At 37.1% G+C, this 20610-nt stretch overlaps 1 protein-coding gene across 1 annotated transcript in view; it reads left to right on the forward strand.

Moving 5' to 3' along the window:
- Positions 1-20610, forward strand: part of SPG11 (SPG11 vesicle trafficking associated, spatacsin) — a 2547571-nt gene that overhangs the window by 1303433 nt on the left and 1223528 nt on the right. Inside the window, exon 18 of the mRNA XM_044077700.1 lies at positions 4186-4331. Coding sequence (XP_043933635.1) covers positions 4186-4331 — 146 coding nt within the window. The remainder of the gene's footprint in view (positions 1-4185; positions 4332-20610) is intronic.

Here is a 20610-nt window from a genome sequence, read left to right on the forward strand (position 1 = left end):
ATGTATAAGCCTTGGGTATTAAAGGACAGGATTCCATTATTTTAAAAAGCTCATTACACTTGTTGGAGACTTCAGTCATCTATACAGACTTTACCCGTAAACTAAACAGAATGCCAATCATGTGTGGTCCATAACCTGTACAGTAATCCTTTAAGCAATGTATCTTGAGCTTGTTTCTTGTTTGCTTTTCATTTTTTACTTTTATCATGTTTTCCCCATGAAACAAGTTGTCAGGCAGCAGGTCTTTTTTGGATAAGAAACATTTTTACAAGTGGGGGCATCACATAGATTTCTACTTTCAGCATGTTACTTGGTACTTTAATAAAGCTGAATATATTATAATTAGGACTGCAGTGCAAGGAGAAGTGGTTTGAGTTGAGTGCTTCTGGTTTTTCTTATACTTGATTTTGACTGGCATTCCAGTAATGTATTTAAAAAGTAATTTATTTTTTCATGCCTTACAACCTTTTGTTTCCATCTAGATATTAAGTAAGCTGTCATGCAGCCAATGCATTGAAATATTTTTATTCTTCTACACTTATTTTTGTCTTGATTGGACTTTCATAATGATGGTTTGCCACCCAGGGCAGCGTATTTAATTAAAGTTAGTTTTTTGTGGTTTTGTGCATAGCTCCTCCCCTTTCTGGTTGACCACACCCCTCCCCTTGACCCCACCCATTCAGCTGTCTCCTGCAGCCCCCCTGTGATTTGAAGTCATCAGCCGCCACTGACCACAATGTATTTATTTGTATTCTCTTCATCTGTTGTTGTGAACTCAGCTTTATTTTACCCTTGGTAACTATTGTTTGTAGCTATGTATTACAAATATATACTTCATTAGCTATGTAGATATATATGCAGATCTTTTCACCCTGGGTCTCCACTGAAAAATGGCTCTTGCCTAGCTGGGCTAACCCAGTTAACAAATGCCAAATAAATAAAAAATAAATAAATGAGTTTCTTTCTTTAGTTGTATAGCCTGTATATACTAGGGGATTCACCAGGGTGTCTTGATTTTTAGGCAAGACCTTGTTTTAGTCCAATCAAATACAGCTGTTTCTACACAACTGCTTAAGTGGTTATACAGAGTATTGGTGTACACCATTGCAGTAGGAGTTTGTGTTATCTGTGCTCAAGGGGGCTTTAAAACTTCTTATATCATCAGTTTGTAGGAGGTAATTTGTCTTTGAAAAATTCTTAAGTATTTTTGAGCTTGGTGGGGTGTCTGGTCTTATAATTGCATTGAACAAGACTGATTTGTGGTCCAATCTTACCAGGCAGTACATCACAGGGGGAGGGGGGTGCGGTGCTCTGCCATATTAGTGGGTACTATGTCCAGGACATTTGAACCTCTTGTGAGTGTGCTGACTAGCTGTTCCAGAGCATTTCCATTGACAAAGTCCAAGAACTTCTAAGCTAACATGTTTGTGGCCTTATATGTTTCCTAGTTGATGGTAGGATAATTAAAATCACCCATGAGTAAGGTTTGTGCTGTATGGCAAGTGACTCCAATAAGTCCATGGTGGAGGACCTATAGCTAGCATGGTAGAAGGCTTTGACTATAGTTAGTTGGGCATAGAGTAGCTCAAGAAAGTGGTTTACTGTCACAATGTACAAATCACTTTGTCCATTTAAGCTTACATCGAATGTATGGTTTCAAAGTGTATTAAAAGCTAAAGTAAACTTACCAAATCTGGAATCCCGATATTCAAACGGCATATGCAGTTCATTGAACTCTCAGTATTAACGTGGTTTGAATTAAAGCATAAAATCTTTTGCTTTCATGCATATAGAAACAGACTGTGCCACACTGCTGGACTCCAAAAAACTGTCAGAACACTATGACAGCAGCTGTGTAACTATACTGTCACTGTAGAAGCATTGGCAAGATGCACTGTTCTCCATTATCGCTGAAATTCCTGCCATAGGGTGATAACTTCTGGTAATGAGAGAATTTGTGATATGTAATCAGTTTTTTTCAAATTGTTTTGGTATGTGTTTTTTTTGTGTGTGTGTGATAAATTTGTAGTAATGCCTGTATTTATAGGTCTGTGTTACAACGTTGAACAATAAAAAGAGCGAACGCTCTTTTATCGAACACAAAAAGTCGAAAGCACTGAATGCCAAACACACGGAACAGTGATTTTTTATTTCCAAGGGGAAAAAAATCGCTGGGCCATTTTTGGGACTTTGCCATTTCCTCCACTGTGGTGCAATCTTGGAGTTGGTATATTTAAGTAGAGTGGTGGGTGGGGGTGAAGCCCTCCACTTTATTTTGTGTTTGGATTTTTTTTTTGTTTTTGTTTTTTTTTTGTTTGTTTTTTTGTGGAGCATGATTTTTTTTCCCTGGGGAAAAAAAATCTGTGTCACATTTTCTGCTTTCGGTTTTCAGTGTTTGATTTTTATTGTTGAACGTCGTGATATAGACTAGTATTTATATAGTACTTGCTTTGTTCCCTGTCGCATAGGAAGGAAAGAATATGGTTACCATATGTATATTTTTTTGCCCTTTATAGTGACTGTGATTTTTTTAAAACACTGTGGTTGTCTGTATGTTTCCTTTTAAGTAAGGCTAAAATTTACTTCTAGTCAACAGATGGGTATTTCTGCAGATGACTGGATATGGCTGTCTTTAACAGAAGAGCTGGTTTTGCAAGTATACATTTTGCTCAGAACTTAAACTTTCTACCATCAGTGCACATTAGGTATTTAAAACAGTGTTAATCAAAAATTTGGTTTACTGCTGCATTTTCCTTATATTTTTATAAATGTTTTGATTATCTTTTTGTACAAGCTACACCCTCCCTCACTTTCACATAAACCCATTTTTTTGATGAGAAGGTACATTTCTGTGATTTATTGTGATAACGATACACCTGCATATTCACTCATGCCAGTGAGCAATAATAGTAACTATGTTTTTATTACCAACATGTTAATTATGGAAGCATTTGTGTATGTATGTATATGTATATATATATATATATATATATATATATATATATATATATATATATATAAACATATATATATATATATATATATATATATATATATATATATATATATATATATAGACATATATAGATATGTATATATATATATATACATATGTATATATATATATATAGATATGTATATATATATATATATATATATATATATATATATATATATATATATATATATAGACATATATATAGATATATATAGATAGATATATAGATATATATATAGATATATATATAGATATGTATATATATATATATATATATATATATGTGTGTGTGTGTGTCCAGGACCTTAAAGTGTGACTGAGCAAAATATATTTGTCCTGCAAAACCTGTGAGTTGACAGTGTCTTATTAGACCTAGTGTACACACAGTTTTTGATGTATTATGGTTTTTCTTTGAATCTTTAATACAACTTACAGAGCTGACACGATAGGGTATGGTATTGATTCAGACCACTTCTGTTCAACTAATAGCTTGTGTAACAGAGAACTGGCCAGTGCCAAAAGGTCATCTTGCTTTTCGGGGGGGGGGGGGCACATTTCACTGCTCTGGCATCCCTTAGTGACGTCTAAAGTTTGCAGCAGATGTAAAGTACAATTCCTTTTCCTTTTTCTGAGTGAAAATTTGCAGGTGGCAAACTCTACACACCTCTAAACTTAACTTTGTAGTCACAAAAAATGAGGAAAAGGAAAACTCCAAAAGCTGACACTGTTGTTTACTGCCAGCCTTAAACTTGAGCACTTGAGTTTAGACAGCTAAGTTCTGCTCAAATGCTCCTAAGAGGAAACGTTCAAAATATAACATGCACTTGTTTTCTGCTACCCCTAAACATAAGCATTTGAGTTTAAACGTCTAAGTTCTGCTTAAATACCTTTGGGGATGATACTGGGCAATTCTGTACTGCTGGAGCTACAACTCAGCCTGGTCATGAATGGGGAAGGTTATGCAGTGGTAGATGCATGGCATTTTAGTTAACAGCTAAGTCAGTGATCAAAGCACTTGTGGTCTATCAGTCTTGTTCTGCTGGGAAAAAAAGTCATGGCTGATTACAGTGCTTTCTTTGTGATTAGATTTGATGTTGTGTACTGCCCTTGTATACATGTTGTTGGCAGCTGTATTACAAAAACAAATGACTTGCAGAAGTATTAATTTTGTTCTTGAAATTATGCAGATTCGCACATGGTATTTCAGGCCAGCCTTGCAAATGCCCAGATCATGATTCCTAGCAATCAGGCTAGCATCAGTAGCATGCTTGTGGAGGGACGTACACTGCTTGCACTGGCAACTATGATGTATGCTCCAGGTGGTATAGATCAGGTATGCTTTTTAGATGTTAATATTTTGTGGGGTTTGCGCCATTTTGTTTTCAGGAAATTGTTTTAGCTTTAATTCGACATGTAACAAAGGAAGTAAATAAAAATGATAAAATTAAGCTTAATTAATTTGTCTTTTTCTTAGGTTTCCAGATGATCTTACTTCCATTGCCCATTCTAGCAATTATGTATTATCTTAACTTTTATGCATGCTAAGTTCCAGATTGTTTTATTTATTTAGTGACATTTGATTACCAGGAAAGTCTGACTGAGTAGGTGCCCATTTTCTGGAGACATGCAGGGAGAAAAACAATAATTTTATAATCTTCAAAAAATAGTACAAAAACATCTACACTTTAAATAATTATAATCAGTTGGACATAATGTGAAAACATTGGTTAAGAATAGATGCAAGTTATATGACAGTGATTTAGTATTTAGAGAAATTTTCGACAATCTAAAGAAGTTAAGGTAAGTTAGTATAATGCAAACGGGAATTGCAGTATGAAGTGGGAGGAAGACAACAGGGTTATGGCCTATTTAGTTAGAGAGTTGGGGAGAGAAATTTAAGGAAGTAAGCAAATGAGTGAAGAAAGGGAGTAAAGAGGTGTAATGTTTGAATAGGAACTTATTCTTACTTGGGAATATAGTTTATCCTAGGGCTGAGCAAGAACAGAGTCAAATTTTGGCTAGGAAGTCTTTCAGAATGGATTTAAAGGACTTGGAGGTAGGGAGGATATTACCTGATAGATGCAGGTAAGGAGTTCTTGGCCATGGCACAACATATTATGAGTACAGACCATGCCCAGCAGATTTGATTGATTGTGGTCAGAGAGGAGTCTTTGGTCATTGGATCGTAATGACTGAGTGGGAACATAATTGCATACAGTGCTGTTTAATGCTGGACAAGCAGTTGAATGCTGGATAATTTTAAGGTGATAAGAAGGTGTGTATATATTAGTTGATGGGTAGTTTTAATGAATTTAGGGTTATAGTGTTATACAGTGTTGGGTTCTGAAAAGGGGTATTTGCAGCAAATTTAGCCACTTTAGAATAATGCTATAGTAGTTGTGCCTTTTGTGATGCCTGGAAGTTAGTAAGGATGGTAGAGCCATAATGTAGTTAGGGGAGAAGGTAAGTATTGGCAAGTGTAGTTTTAGTTGCTTTGAAAATCTTTGGCTCTTTAAAGTATCCCTAGTGTGTTTGATGATTTATTTGATGCATTTTGTATATATGGGTGGAATTTCAGATTATCATAAATTGCTATCCCTAATAAGTAGTACATTTAGTGATTGGGATTTAAAATTTTGTATTTTGTTGTGAGTGGGATTTGGGGAACAAAGTAGTAGTTTGGGTTTGGGAGGGTTGAGTATGAGTTGAGGTACAAAGCCATGCTTCAGTAGCTGTTAAAGCTTCCTGAGTAATTTTGGAGATGTCAGGTTTTCTGATGTGCACAAGAGTATGGAGTCATCTGTGTATTGTATTAGAGAGGTCTTTTATGGGAATATGTTAGTGTGTTTGTGACAATGTTAAAGAGGAGAGGGCCAAATACAGAGCCATGGAGTACACCAGTGGTGACTGAGAGGTATGGAGAGAGTGGAATGCCATTTTACTGACATACCTGTTGGACAAGTAGTTTTTGAACCGTAGAAGTGCTGACTGTGATAGGCCTAGTGAGGACATTTGAAGTATGTGTCAAACTGTGTTGAAGGCTTTCGACAAGTCCAGAAATAAGGAGGAGACTTGTTTGCCATTATCTCTGGCTTTATTGACAGTTTCTATAAAGGTTAGAAGCGCAGTATTAGTAGTGTGGAAGGGATGGAAACCATGTTGTGGGGGGGGGGGGGGGTTGGAGTTCTTCCAGCAGGAAATAGTTCAGCAATTGCTTTTGAATACATTTTTCAAGTGTTTTGGAGTGGGAATAAGATTGCTATAGATCTAAAGTTGGTGATGTCGGTTAAATTTCCTCCTTTGTGTAGAGGGATAATGTTTGATTTTTTTTTCACAGAGAAGGAATGTGGGATCCCCAGACTGACCTGGTTTAAGGATTGAAACAAGATAAGCAATGCTCTTGGCTGCTATTTTAAGGTACTCGCTTGGAAGGTCATCAGCTGAGTTAGAGCATGGTTTGAGTTTACTCAGAGTAGTTTTATGTAGGCTGTGGGCACAGGTTTGAAGGTGAAAGTGGATGTAGTGATACATGGTTGCTGGGCAGGTTTAGGATTAGATATTAGGGAATCCTTGATTAGGTTTGCTGTACAATCTATGAAATAAGCGTTGAATTTTATTAGTTTCCAGTGGTGAGTTATTAAAACATTCATCAGAAATAAATTCATATATAAGAAAATGCAAATTAATAAATATGTATATCAAATACTTTCAATATTATATCTAAATATCTAAAAATAGATTGTTATAAATGAATTAAATACATATCCATTAAATAAAATAAAAATTCTGTTGATACTTTGAAATTGTACAGGTACTGTAACAATAAAAACTTTGTGAAACTGTAAATACTATTGTTCAATTGATATTCAACATCAAGAGAGGCTTGATGGTAAAATAGTCATTAATGCCAGGTTTTTTAATGGCATTCATTAGGATTTGCCAGTATAACTCTCTGTAAGCTAGAAAGTTTTTTGTATTGCCACCTCTAGGGTTGATTTTGTTCATTCCTTTTATGCGTGCCCTATGCAAATACATTCTGTGTCTTGATTTTTATACAAATATATGGGGAATATATCCGTTGTCTCATTTATGGCGGTGATAGCTAGCTAATGCTTTCTGTTCTTGATTTTTATACAATATAAATGGGAATATATCCGTTGTTAAAAAAATACTACCTTTTTCAAGAATCCTCTTAACATTCATTCCCATTTTGTTGACAAATTTAGGTTCTGACCCTAGTTTCTCAACAACATCAGAGTCTCTGGTTAAGAGGTGCCAATTTTTAATTATAATATTTTTAATATATTGGCTATAAGGACCAAATTCTAAAATACAAGCTCTGTGATAAGTAGTAGCTGTAACTACTGGGACATCATGATTTTTATCCTGCTTGTCTGTGATATTGTTATCTACTGTTGTACTTAATGTACTGTGTGTCCCTAGTAGAGGTTTATATTTTACACCCCATTGACTTATCACGTATGCTGATATTTCCACCATCAAATCATTGTCATAACCTCTATCCAAAAACAATGATGTAATATTATTGGAACACATTCTAACTGCCCTGACACATTGTCCTTTATAAATGTTTCTCTTCACCTTTCTGGGATGGAAACTGTTAAAGTCCACATATGAATTAGTAAATGTGTCCTTTCTATACACAGTAGATTTCAATGTGTCCCCCTCAGATGTGATTAAGGTGTCCAAATATGGCACTCCATGTTTATTGACCACTGAGGTAAATTTTAAGTAATTGGTACTACTATTGATATAATTAATAAATGCTGCAAAGGAATCAGGGCTCCCATTCCATAAGATGTAAATGTCATCTAGGAATCTGTGTAATGTGGAATGGATAAAAAATCCCAATTAATAAAAATTGTTCTTCCCATTCACATGACCAGGTTGGCGATATGATATGCGCAAAAGCCCCCCATAGCCACCCCTGGTCTGTGTTGTTGTCTAAAATGATGCTCATTAGCTCTGCCAATAGTTGAATTCTATCCCATGGCATTTTAGTGTGTTTTCTCAAACTATTGGTAAAAGCTTCAATACCTTCATCCATAGGTATGGAACTGAATAAGTCAACCACATCAATGGTACTGAATAAAATACCATGATGATGCTTGTCAACGGGAAAATGAGATAAAAATTCCCATGAATCCTTTACCAAATGCTTCACTTCCTTATAAATAGGTTTAATGGTGGATTGTCTTAATTTTTGTGTACCTTAGGTATCCCTATGATGGTAGCTAAGACTGGATATTCAACTGTCATATAGTTGTACAAATCTTCAGATATTCGATGTTCCAAAAGGTACTCTTCAAGGTACATGTCTATCCTATGATACACTATATTTACCTCATTGATAGAGGATGTAGAATAGTTACCTGAGTGATGTAAAATGTTCAGGATGTTGGCATTGTAACTGATGGTATCAAATATAACTATGCCCCCACCCTTGTCAGGTTTCATTATGCGTAAATTTGTGTCCTTCTGTAATTCCAGTAAAGTGTTCCTTTCATCAAACGTTAAGTTCTGCTTAATATGAAACTTTCTTTTATGTTTATGAAGTTCTATATATGTCATTAGTTACTACTTGATCATATAACTGCACACTGGGGTGACTGAATGGTATAAAAGAACTAGGCTTTTTTAACCCCAGGGATCCCTTACTGTGTCCTTGATCCTTCTGTTCTTTATTACTAAACATGAGTGCCAAATTTAGTTTTCTGGTGTATTTCTTAAATTCTAAGATATTGTCAACTAGATTAAATTTGGGGGTTGGAATGAAATTAAATCCCTTGGATAAAAGATCAAAATGTGTTGACCTTAATTTCAAACTACTAAAATTGTATATTTTAAAGCTTTTGTATTCGTTAACAGCATTATTAGTCACAATACCAGTTTCTTCCAAAGGGATAAATTCACTTTTACTATCTTCTATCATGTTTACCATTTCTTTTTCCACTTTCCTGCTTTCTTCCATTTCCCCTGATTCCTTTCTCCGGGCCCGTAAAAAACCTATCATGATTTTCGTCACAACTGATATCTTGCCTATGATCAACAGTTGCTGTATACTCTGTGTGGTGAGTTATTGAAAGAGGGGAATTTGAATTTTTGACTTGGATGTAAGGTTTTTTTTAATAGCTGACCAGAATTTAATAGCTGACCAGAATTTTTTAGGGTTGTGTTTATTAATGTTCTGAGTGTTTTTTTTTTTTTTAAACAAGAAATATCTTTCTTAAATTATCAGTTATGACGTAGGCAATCATACATTTATACAAATGAAAACAAGGAACCAGAAACACCAGATGTAATGTAAAGGCTGGTAATCAACGAAATATCCAAATCCAAGCAGAAACAGATAACCAGCCACAACACAGCAAAATGTATTATTGTTGGAGGCACAAAAACTTCCAAAGCTTCTAAATACATATAAAATCAGTTTAATTGTTCATAAAACAGATTAAAAACAAAGATAAGAGCTTTCATAGCCTTTTACTACCGGCTGCTTCATCAGATTAGAAAACAAACCATGTTGACATTATCTTAGTTGCAAGCATTATGCATCACAAGCCATATTGACATAATTTTAGATGCAGACATTATACATCACTTATCTACCCAGTCATTGTCAGTCAGACATTACATAGCTCATTCAAATCCTGCTTTCTTTTAAACCTCATTCCTCCCTTGTGTGTGTGTGTGTGTGTGTGTGTGTGTGTGTGTGTGTGTGTGTGTGTGTATATATATATATATATATATATATATATCATTCCCACAATTCCCATTTTGTGTGTGTTATTTGCTCCTACCCTTTTCTAAGGATCCCAGTTCCAGTTATTTTATCTCTGTTACTATATTCACTACTTGTACAGTTGGTTTAGACTTTGAATTCCATTTCCTAGTAATTACTTTTTTGGCAGCGACCACAACTAGACTCAGCAAGGCCGTACTATGTCTAGGCAATTACGATTCTGTGTCATAGCTCAGAAAAATAATTCCCCTAGTTACACGGATTTGCTCATCCAATTTTTGTGATAGAGCCATCTGCAGGGAATCTTTAAAATTTGCCAAATCATTATACTCCCAGAAGATATGTACCCAATTACCTCTTTCTTCCCCATCACACCTCCAGCATATACTGTCTACCTGAGGAGAAATTTTCTGGAGTCTACTTTAGGTATAACAATTCCTGTGTAAACATTTCCAAGCCAAAATCCTAAATCGTCTAGATTTTGTTGCATATTTGGGAGACATACATATATCCCCCGATTGTTTCTTTGTGAATTGCTTATCCAGTATGTCTTCCCAATCCTTTCTAACCTCTTCTGATAGATTCTTATAGTTATCATGCAATATTTTATTAATGTTCTGAATGTAGTTATAGTATAGTTTCTCGTCTTCATTTATTTGCTTTTTAGTATGGTTACAGAACATTCTGAAGTTTGAGATATGGTGGTGTTTTTGCCATTCTTTCTGCACTTTTTTCTTTATCCCACATTAGTATTCTTCTCTTGTGGGTTAACCAAATTGCATTATTTGTTTTTAGTTCCTTCTAGGCGATGCAAGGCTATTTAGGAAAGTTGTATTGAATTCATTGGGTCTACATTAGATGCACAACTGCTTAAATGTTCAAATCTCTAAAGGTCGACCTTTAGAGATTGAACAGTTAAGCGGTCAAATTTTTACAAAAATTAAAAAAAAAGCACAACTCAAAATAAAAAACTAAATGGTTTAAGCAGGGGGGCAAGCATCCCTGCACCCACCACACCCTCCCTACTTTAATATACCAACTCCAAAATCGTGCTACAGTGTAGGGAATGTGAAATTTCCTATTTCTGCACTGTAGTTCACTGAAGTGCGATCTCTGAGATAGTATATTTAAGTAGCGAGGGGTGAGGGGGTGCAAGGGGGATTGCCCCCCTGCTTAAACCCTTTCCTCGTATTTGTTTTTTTTTTATTTACTTTATTACTATTTTGAACATTTAACTGTTCAATCTGTAAAGGTCGACCTTTACAGATTCGAACATTTAAGCGTTCATTGTAGTAATATGGACCCAAATTCATTTACGGTATCATCTAAGGGGATGATTTTTAGGATGTTCCAGTTAATAGATGATAGTAATGAATATTTATGGGTTAAACTTGGACAGGTTGTGTGGTGTTTTATAAGGCTTACTATCACAAAGTCGATCGCACTTTGTGCAGTCGACATATGTGCGAAACCCATCTACCAGAACCGTAATTGAGATTGCCACAATGTGTAATTTTTGCATCAGTTTTGCTGGGTTTAATCCAAGTTTCAGTTATAGCTTGTGTTGGGTAATCCAGGCATGTAATTCAGTAGTTTCATTTCGTATGCCTCTAGTGTCTATGCCTTCAAAAGTTGGATTACTGGGTTGGGGAAGTTGACCATTGTTTGTTTAGAATAGTGGGAATAGTCTTGAAGTTGGTTGTGAAAGGTGAGGCTAGGATTAGAGTGATTATCTCCTCCTATGAGGATTTTAGTATATTAGGGTATTATTTATTCTTGTTTTTGGAGAGTATTTTTCCACTTAACTTTATTTTGATATGAGTCGAAATTGATTTACAGTCTGTATTTAGGTTAAAGGAAAAGGGGCATCATTAAATAGGTTTAGTGTGATGTGTGGAAAGTTTAGGGAGGAAGAGTGGATGAGTGGTGATACAGAGTTGGAGAGATGTGTTATTGGTTCATCGTAGGATGAGAGATGGCTCACAAGGAGGAGAAGGAGAAGAATAGAGGATAAGCAGAAGAGTAGCGTGATTAAAAAAAGGAATGTGTATTTTGTTGATGGCAGGTAATGGAGAAGCAGAAGGCATGAAGGAAAGGAAACAAGAAGATACAGGGCTATATGATATTTAGTGGTGGTGGAGTCTGAAAGCTAGTAGAAGGTAGTATTTTCTATGAAGGAAGAGAGTTAGGCTGTCCTGGTATTTTCTTTTAATATTTCCGAAATGTAAGAAATAAAGAATTTGAAAGGATAAAGTATGAGAACTTAGTTAAAACAGGAGATAGTGAGGGTTATTTGGGAAAAGTAGAAGTAGAAATGTAGAATAGTAGGTTCTGTTGGGGAGGGGTCTTAGTACGAATGGATATAGTTTGGGAGAAAGAAAGGTTGCTGGGAATGATAAATGTCAGATGGAAGCTGAAAAATAGGAAAATAGAAGCAGGAGTGTTTCTATGATAGTAAAGTTGTTTGGGGAGGGTTAGGAAATGGGTATCACAGGTGAAATTATGGCATAACTTGCATTTTCTACCATTTGTCAGACTCCTAGATTTCTTTTTTGTTGACCGAATTAATGGTAAAATTTGGAAGGAAGTTGTATAGGCTTAGGCATTTGACATGCATTGATGTTGACAGCTTGACTCAAGATGTGGTAGAATCTTCTTTAGGAATGCAGGTCCTCAAGCTGCAGACATCATATTTCAGGTATTTGGAGGGGAGTCAGGAAACTGACCTCTCTTTTTTAGTGTTAACATATGTGTATGCAATTACTCCTGTCCCCTTTCAGAAGTTTTTAAAATTATTTGTATTTTTGCAAGATTGACACTGCTTCTTATCCCCAACAGCCGTTGAATGCTTTATTCTTAAGTGTTCAAAAATATTGAAGTGGCTGGGGAGGGGTGCATATTTTTTATTTGTAATTTTTCATGGCTTATTTATTTTGTGTATAGGTAGTTTAATTTCAGTAGAGAACTAAGATTAGGAATCAGCCTCATGACGTTTCATTTACTAGCAAGACATTTGGGGATGGTTAGGAAGGTGTAGAAAAATATTCAGAAGCCACATCCTTTGAGGGTATAGAGAGAGACATATGAAGTACCAGATGAATTTTCCTGAGGAGTTACAGCAGTTGAGGATTTGAAAAACTTTGCGACTCTTAACATAACTGTTCTTTGATGTCAAGCAAAATTGGTTTCTCTCCATTTAGAGAAAGTTGGGGGAAATGGTTACTGAATATGCATCTGTCAGTTTAGTGCAGCTGATTAAGACCATGAGCTGCTGATGAACTTTATTGCCTATTTCTGAATCTGAGTCCTTCAACCTTCATTTGCCTGCGTGTAAGTCACTTACCAGATAAAGGTCGCTGGATTGCTTGCAAGAGGCAGTTGTGTGCCTGGTATGTGTACCTGTTTAACAAATATACAAAATGCATATATTTCAAAGGAAATGTTTACTGCTGAGACATTATTAGATGATCTGAGTGTTTAAAGTCGACATTGGCAGCCATATGTAGGTGTAGTGGTCTTGCCACTGGGTAGAGAAGTTACATGGTTGTAATTTCTAATTTATAAAAAAGCTATTTCTAATTTAAAAAAGAAGTGATTTCTGGCTGAAGATGTGTACAGATGTTTTTTAGGGAGTTACCTTCACCAGCATCGAAACTGACACAAACATTTTCTATCTCAAGTGTGCAGGATTGTACTTTGTCTAAGCTGGAGTAGAAATTGCACTTCCTTCTGTTTTTTTGTGAGTATGATTCTGTTTGGATAGTATTATCTGTCCATCTTGTTTCAGAGTCTGCCATGCATGATTTAATTCACATCTCCATGAGTCCAGCATGGGTAGCTTATGTGGTCGCTTCCAAGCACGGACGTCCAGGTCTTTATTCCTTTTATGTTTCCCTGTAATTTTTTTATTCATGCAGAAGAGTTTTAGCTCTTGAAAGTGGCCCAGCAACATTCATCCAAGACTGAGAATAGTGAATTGGATTGGTTCAGTGTTTTATTAATGTTTGCAAGATGAGCAAATAATGTGGCTTTTTGTAATAGGTAATGAAGAGGAAATTCACCCACTTACACCTTTTGCAAGGTGTCTTGCTCTTACTGCAGGATTTAAGTGTACAATTCCTTTTAGTGTGAGTGGGAAAAATATCTCAGCTGTTGTGCTTTCCAACCCAGAGACTGATATCACCCTTCGTCCCCTTTTCTTTGCTTGTACTCTGATAAGTGAAAGACCAGCTCTGGTAGAATTTTAAGTTCAGATGTAAGAACGTGGATAGCTGCCCTTGTGGGCCATTTTAAGCCTAGCCAGTTTCTATTTTTTGTGCTTGAATTAACCTAATCGGTTTGGTGTTCGATTGGTCTTACCCTTCCCGTGGTCAATAAATATATGTTAGACATAGAGAGAATAACTGGGATCATCCCATAGATAATTTGAGTGGACCAATACATGGGGTACAAATTTAGGCGCTACCTCTTTCCATTAGTAGCACAGAAGGCAGTCCTGGGTTGACTATTATTTCCCATCCATAGATCGAAGTTGTGCTTGAATATGGACAGGTATACACATTGTTTTACATGGATGGAGATTCTGTTTCTCAGAGCCAGCAGTATCTTGTGTGAGGTAAACCTGTCCCTCCATGCCATTCTGCTAATGTTTCAAAAGAGGTTTAGATACCTAGATTTGTGTATTTCTGATGCCATTATGTCATTTGACTTGCTGACATGCAGTAAATCCATCAGTATTTGATCGGAGGATGCCTTTTATGCCAGGCACACATCACTTTTATTAGCCTGTAGGATACCGAGTATAGCGATAGGGCTTTGAGTCTGTCCATGTAGAGTATATTATTTAAACTTTGTATCATTTTAGTAAGGTATCCCTTGGTGCATTCCAGTTGTTGCATATAGCTGGACAGGTACATGTCAAATTGGGTGTTATACTCAATGACTGATCTAATGAAGGCTGAGTAAAGGAGGATAATAACATCCCTATATCTAGACAATCGCTTTGTTTACAAGACATGCAATATAGAAGGACTTTTGTAGGACAATGAAGACATGTTTTAAAATTAGGTTACTGTCCATATACGTTTCCAAATCCCAAACAAGTGATTCAAATCTTAGAGGCATATTTTCAGTGTGGTAGTGCCCTGGGGTGGATGACTTCCCAAAGGGTATGATAATGCATTTTGTGTCATTTAGTTTGTCCATGGTTTTGACACCAGTTATCTATTTTAACAAAATCTCACCAAGATGAAACTAGTATATAAACTGCATTTTATGTAGCATATGTAGGTTTAAAAAATAAAATAGATAGCTGGGTGCACAAGACTCAGGATAAAAAAAAAAAAAAAAAAAAAAGGGCCCAATCCTGGTAGGCACACTGGTGCCAGGACTGGGAAAAACCTGACTGTGTAGAATCCTCAAGACATGGAAACATTCCTACAATGGTGCTAGGCCAGGCCCAGGGGGAAGATGGTCCCCCTGTTGTAGAAGTAAGTAGTAGTCCAAAAAAATCACAAAAACTGATAGGCCAAAAAGAGCCCTAAAGACTACAGTAGACTATTGAGGATAAGAAAGAAATGGTGTATTTGTTACTATTATAAAAGAAACCCAGAATTTCCAGACAGAAGACGCACAAAAAGATTGAGAGAAATTAGAGGAAAAGAAAAATGCTTGCACAAGAAAAACTGCCATAAGATTCAAATAAAAATGTGTGATCATTAATACAACAGATTTACGAAAAACATTATATAGACCAATAAACCTTGGGACGTTTGGAAAAATCATTATATAGACCAATAAACCTTGGGCCGTTTGGAAAAATAAGTGACTGAGGAAGTGCTAGATATTTTTCAAAGGTATAAAAAAATATGGACATGGGAAAGAAAAAGAGATCTGATATGGTGCAATACTTATGCAAAGGAGAAAGCCAAATTAATTAATACAGAAAAGCAGCCCCAAAGATATTCAGAGAAATGCACGCAAAGGCATCCAGATATGGAAATTTTCACAATAAAAAAAAGATCACAAAGAGGGAATGTAGAACAGAAGACTAGTACAGTAGAAGTTAAAACAGAATTTGAAGTTATGGAATACCTGCAAAGGGAAGGTTTTAGTGTAAAAAGTCAAACAGAGGTTGTATCAAAGCATGATGGAACAACAAGTCCCCCAAGTAAGGAGAAACAGGAGGAGTAGGAGACACTTGAAGGAGAAATGTGGACATGGGAAAGAAAAACAGATTTAATATGGTGCAGTATTTGTGCAAAGGAGAAAGCAAAAAGAGCAGCACCAAAGATATTTGAAGAGAAATACAAGCAAAGGCATCCAGATATGGAACATTTTACAATACAAAAAATAAGAAAACAAAGAGGAAAATGGGATTAGTAATGGAAACGTTGAAGAAATAGAAACTGCTGTTATGGATCACCTGCAAAGAGAAGGATTTAGTGTAGAAAATCTAATTCTGGTAACATCACAGCAGGATAGAACAATGGGATCCCCAAATTGTAGGGAAACCAGTGGAGTGAGTAACATCTGATCATTTGCCATATGAAGATACTTTGGAGCTTTCCACAGGAAACCAGTACAAAAGGTTACCACAGCAACCACTGTATAAATCCAGTATAATGAAGCAACCACTTGGATGGACAGTTATTGTTAAATACACTTTATTAAAACAAAACAAAAAAAAACATAATTTCTTTAGCACCTCGACTCTGCTGGTTTTACAAAGTATAACATTTCATTATAAAACACTACATCTTATATGCCAAACACCCCAATTACATCATTAAGCAATAAAACAAAAAAACAATTAAATCAAAAATCAAAACCACTGTTCATCCAAGTGGTTGTTTCAGTACAAAAGTTTAGTTGGAGTTGCACAGCAAGGGAAGTAAGAGTAAACTGTAGCAACTCTTGAACTTTCTGTAAAATGCCCACAAGAAATGGAGAACAAAGAATGTGCCCTTAGTTTAGAAGAAAATGATCTAAGAGAAGAGTTGCTTGATTTAATGGAGATGGTCAGATATATTAAGATCAATGAAAGAAACTACAGAAAGTCAATAAATCCCAAAAAAGTTAGAAGTTTGATAAAACAAATGAGCACAGTAATTGTCTGTTCATAGAGATTCATGTGATATAACAGAAGTAAATAGGATATATTACTGTGCAGCTAAATTAATAACAGATAAAGTCTTGCCACAAAAATACAGGGCAGTAAGGGAAAGGATGGTGAGAAATCAAATGCCATCATGGAAGTATTGACTAGAGAAAACTATAAAGCAATTAAGATGAGAAATGTCACTGTTAAGAGTATAGAAGATTGAACAGATCGACACAAATACTCAGAAAGATAGACATGATAAAATCAATACGCACTATTGGAACAGATCAGGATAGTACAGCTATGTCAACTCTTACCAAAGCAGTTGATGTCCTCCTCTTCACAAAATGTAGGACATAAAAGGGTCATACAGATGCAGCTACCCAGAACTGATTTGCCCCAGTCATAGGGCAAAGGAGTCCATTTGCATTCTGAAGGAAAAAATGTGGAGTAAAGAAGATGGGGTTGGAGGGGAATGAATACTGTAACAGTGAAGAGAAGGACATCTACTGTTATGGTAAGATTTTCACACCTGTACTATGTCCTTGTATATCAGTGTTGCAGTATTTTTGAAAGAAGGGAGAGTAAAAAAGCTAAAAAAACAGAATGGGAGGTGGAATGCTGAGAAGAGCCATCAACGAACAAACCTACATAAAATGATTTCAGCAAAACGTGCTCCGGCCCGTAGAAACCATATCCAACTTGTAGTGCTTAGTAAAGGTGTGCAGTGAAGACCAAGTGGCAGGTGCAAGGATGGAATCGGTATCCAACCCTTTGAAGAAGGCACCAGAAGAGGCAACATCCCTAGTATAATGAGCTGTAACAGAAGCAGACATAGACTTGTCCCGAAAAGAATAACAAAATGGAATTGCCTTTGATATCCAGGAGGAGATAGTTTGCTTAGAAACAGTGAAAACCCAAAGGTCTGTGATGAAAGGAAACAAAAAGCTGATCAGACTTATGAATTGTCCTAGTTTTATCCAAATAGTACCTGAGCTGTCTATACAAATCCAAGGTATGCAGGACCCCCTCAGTAGCAAACTGAGGGAAAGGGAAAAAAGAAAGTTGTACTGACTGATTTCTGGACAACTCATTTACCACAATGGGCATAAAAAAAGGATTAGTATAAAGGGACACCCTGTCCCTGTGAAAAAAAAAAACTAACAAAAAGTGCCTGAAGCTCAGAAACCCTTCGAGCAGAAGTAAGAGCCAACAACAAAACAGTCTTCCAGGTACAATGCTGCAAAAAAGCAGAAACTGCAGACTCAAAAGGAGCTTGAGTGAATTTTTCCTAAACAAAATTAAGGTCCCAAAGAAGAGGAGGGATAGGTTTTCTTGGAGGCCTAATATGCAGGACGTCTTTAAGAAATTGTTTGACCTCAAAATGAGAAGTCAAAGGAGGAGTCTAGGGCAGACAAGCAGAAATGGCTGACAAATGGGACTTCATAGAAGAAAAGGCCAAGCCAGACTAGAGGCAACTCACACAAATAAGAGAAGACCAGAGGAACCCCCCACTAAAAAGGGTCCTGGTTATGAGCATGGCACCAGACTGAAAATCTCTTCCATTTGGACATTCAATATTTTCTGGTTGAGGGTTTCCTTGCCTCCTGTAAAACCTTGAGTATGTCCTCAGAAAAGAGGTGCCAGAAAGTGATCAAAACCCTATCGCCCACAATGGCAGTTGCAGAGTAGACAAGTGGGGATGAATGGGAGACCCCTTTTCCTGTGTGAGTAGATCCAACCATTGAGGTAACTTGCGATGATTGCCCTGACTAAATGCATTAAGAGGGGGAGTCAGTGACATCATGGCCAAAAGGAGTCACTAGCAAGATTTTTGGGAAGTCCAGCTGCATCTTCTGCAGGACTCTTGGAAGTTGAAAAAGAGGAAGAAAGTATAAAGAAATCTTCCCTTCCATGGAAAGTATAGGGCATCTGTTTTCCAGGCCAGAAATACATTCAGTGCACTCCATACTCTGAAACACAAGAGAAGAAGCTGCCTGTTCAAAGTGGAGGCAAAAAGATCTACCTGATGAATACCCCACCAGTGGATATTGTCCAGAAACACATCTCTGTGAAGCAACTGTTCATGATTCATTACAGAGTCTGCCCACAAGGTTGTGCTTTGAAGGAATGTATGCTGCCTAAAAAGTTAACTGAATACTGAGAGCCACCTCCCACTCTTGAAGCACCATCCTGTAGAGGAGGTAAGACTTTATGCCCCTCTGCTTGTTGACATACCACATCACTGTAGTGTTGTCTGTGTACACCTTCAAGAGGCCCGGAGACAACATGGGATGATGCACCTGAAGGGCCAGAATCCAAGCCCTCATCTCTTTGATGTTGATATGGTCTTATTTCTGATGGGGAGGCCGGAGACACTGAACTTTCATTTGACCAAGAGATGCCCCCCACCCCAAGTCTGAAGCATCAGTGAACAGCTTTTGAGAAGGGATTGGATTGGAGCCTGGGTTGAGAGTGAGCTGTTGAATACACCACTCAAATTCCTTCTTGAGACAGGGAAGGAGAGGTACAGATGCTGCAGCCAAACCAACTTGGAGTACTGCCGCAGCTTCTATATATGCAATCTGGCAAGAGGAAGCATCGCAGTAGAAGAGGCCATGAGTCCCAGGCTCTGAAGAAACTCCTTGGTTGGCATGGCACTCAGGGGAAGAAGGGACTGAATGAAGGCTGTCAATGACAATACCTTCGGAGGCAGGAGAGAGGCCAACATTGGCACTGTCTGAATCCTGCAACCCAGATACACATGATCCTGAGAGGGAGTTAGGACAGACTTTTGGAAGTTGATAGTAAACCCCAGACTTTGAAGAAGAGAGATGGTGAACTGCAGATCCTGCAACAGTTGGCACCTGAAGCAACAGGTCATCTGCAAAAGGAAAAATCTGAATGCCTTGGAGCCTGTAGAAGGCAGTCAAGGGAGCTAGGCATTTTGCGAATAACCTTGAGGCAGTAGAGAGTCCAAAGGACAAAGCAGATAACTAAAAATGAGAGGAAGATGCAGAGAAATGTAAAAGCTTCCTGTAGAGATGGTGACAATGGATATGAAGGAAAGCATCTTTCAGATCCAAGGACACCAGAAAAGCCTGTATTAATAAAAAGGAAACAGAGTTTGAAGAGTAAGCATCTGAAAAAGGGATCTCGAAAAGATGTTGAGCTGAGAGAAATCCAAAATAGGTCACAAAGTGCCCTCCTTTCAAGGAACCAGGAACATCCTGGAGTAAAAACCCCATCTCACTTGTAAGGGGGGACAAGTCGTATGGTCCCTTGGTTCAACAGGGACCCCCAAAACCTCTGGAAAATGAGGAAGCTGCTGTAGAGGACATTGAGGAATCCCAGAAAAAGGATGGAGAGATGTTCATACCATGAAGGAACCCTGATGGATGATGGAAAGAGCCCAAGAGTCTGATGTGATGAGACAGCAATTTGGAAGACGAATGAAACTGGCCTAAAGGTGGGAGAGAGGACAAATTGTCAGAGAAGCAGAACAGAGAAGGGAGGCTTCTGGGCCATAGAAATCTGAGAAGCCATAGCAAAGTGGCTCGCCTCCCACCCTTCCTGCCCTTTAGAGGCCTGGTGGGGTTGCCTGCTAACAAAAGCAGGTCTGGAAGTATAAGTCCTCTGGAACTTAGGGATAGGAGAGACAAAAATATGTTTAAGGTCTTGACAAGGCTTTCCCTTTCTCTTGAAGAGACTTAAACAAGTCAGCTTCAGCAGTCCCAAAAAGATGAT

This window comes from Protopterus annectens, chromosome 7.part0, assembly GCF_019279795.1.
Source record: "Protopterus annectens isolate FY-2018-M chromosome 7.part0, PAN1.0, whole genome shotgun sequence".
NCBI lineage: Eukaryota > Metazoa > Chordata > Ceratodontiformes > Protopteridae > Protopterus > Protopterus annectens.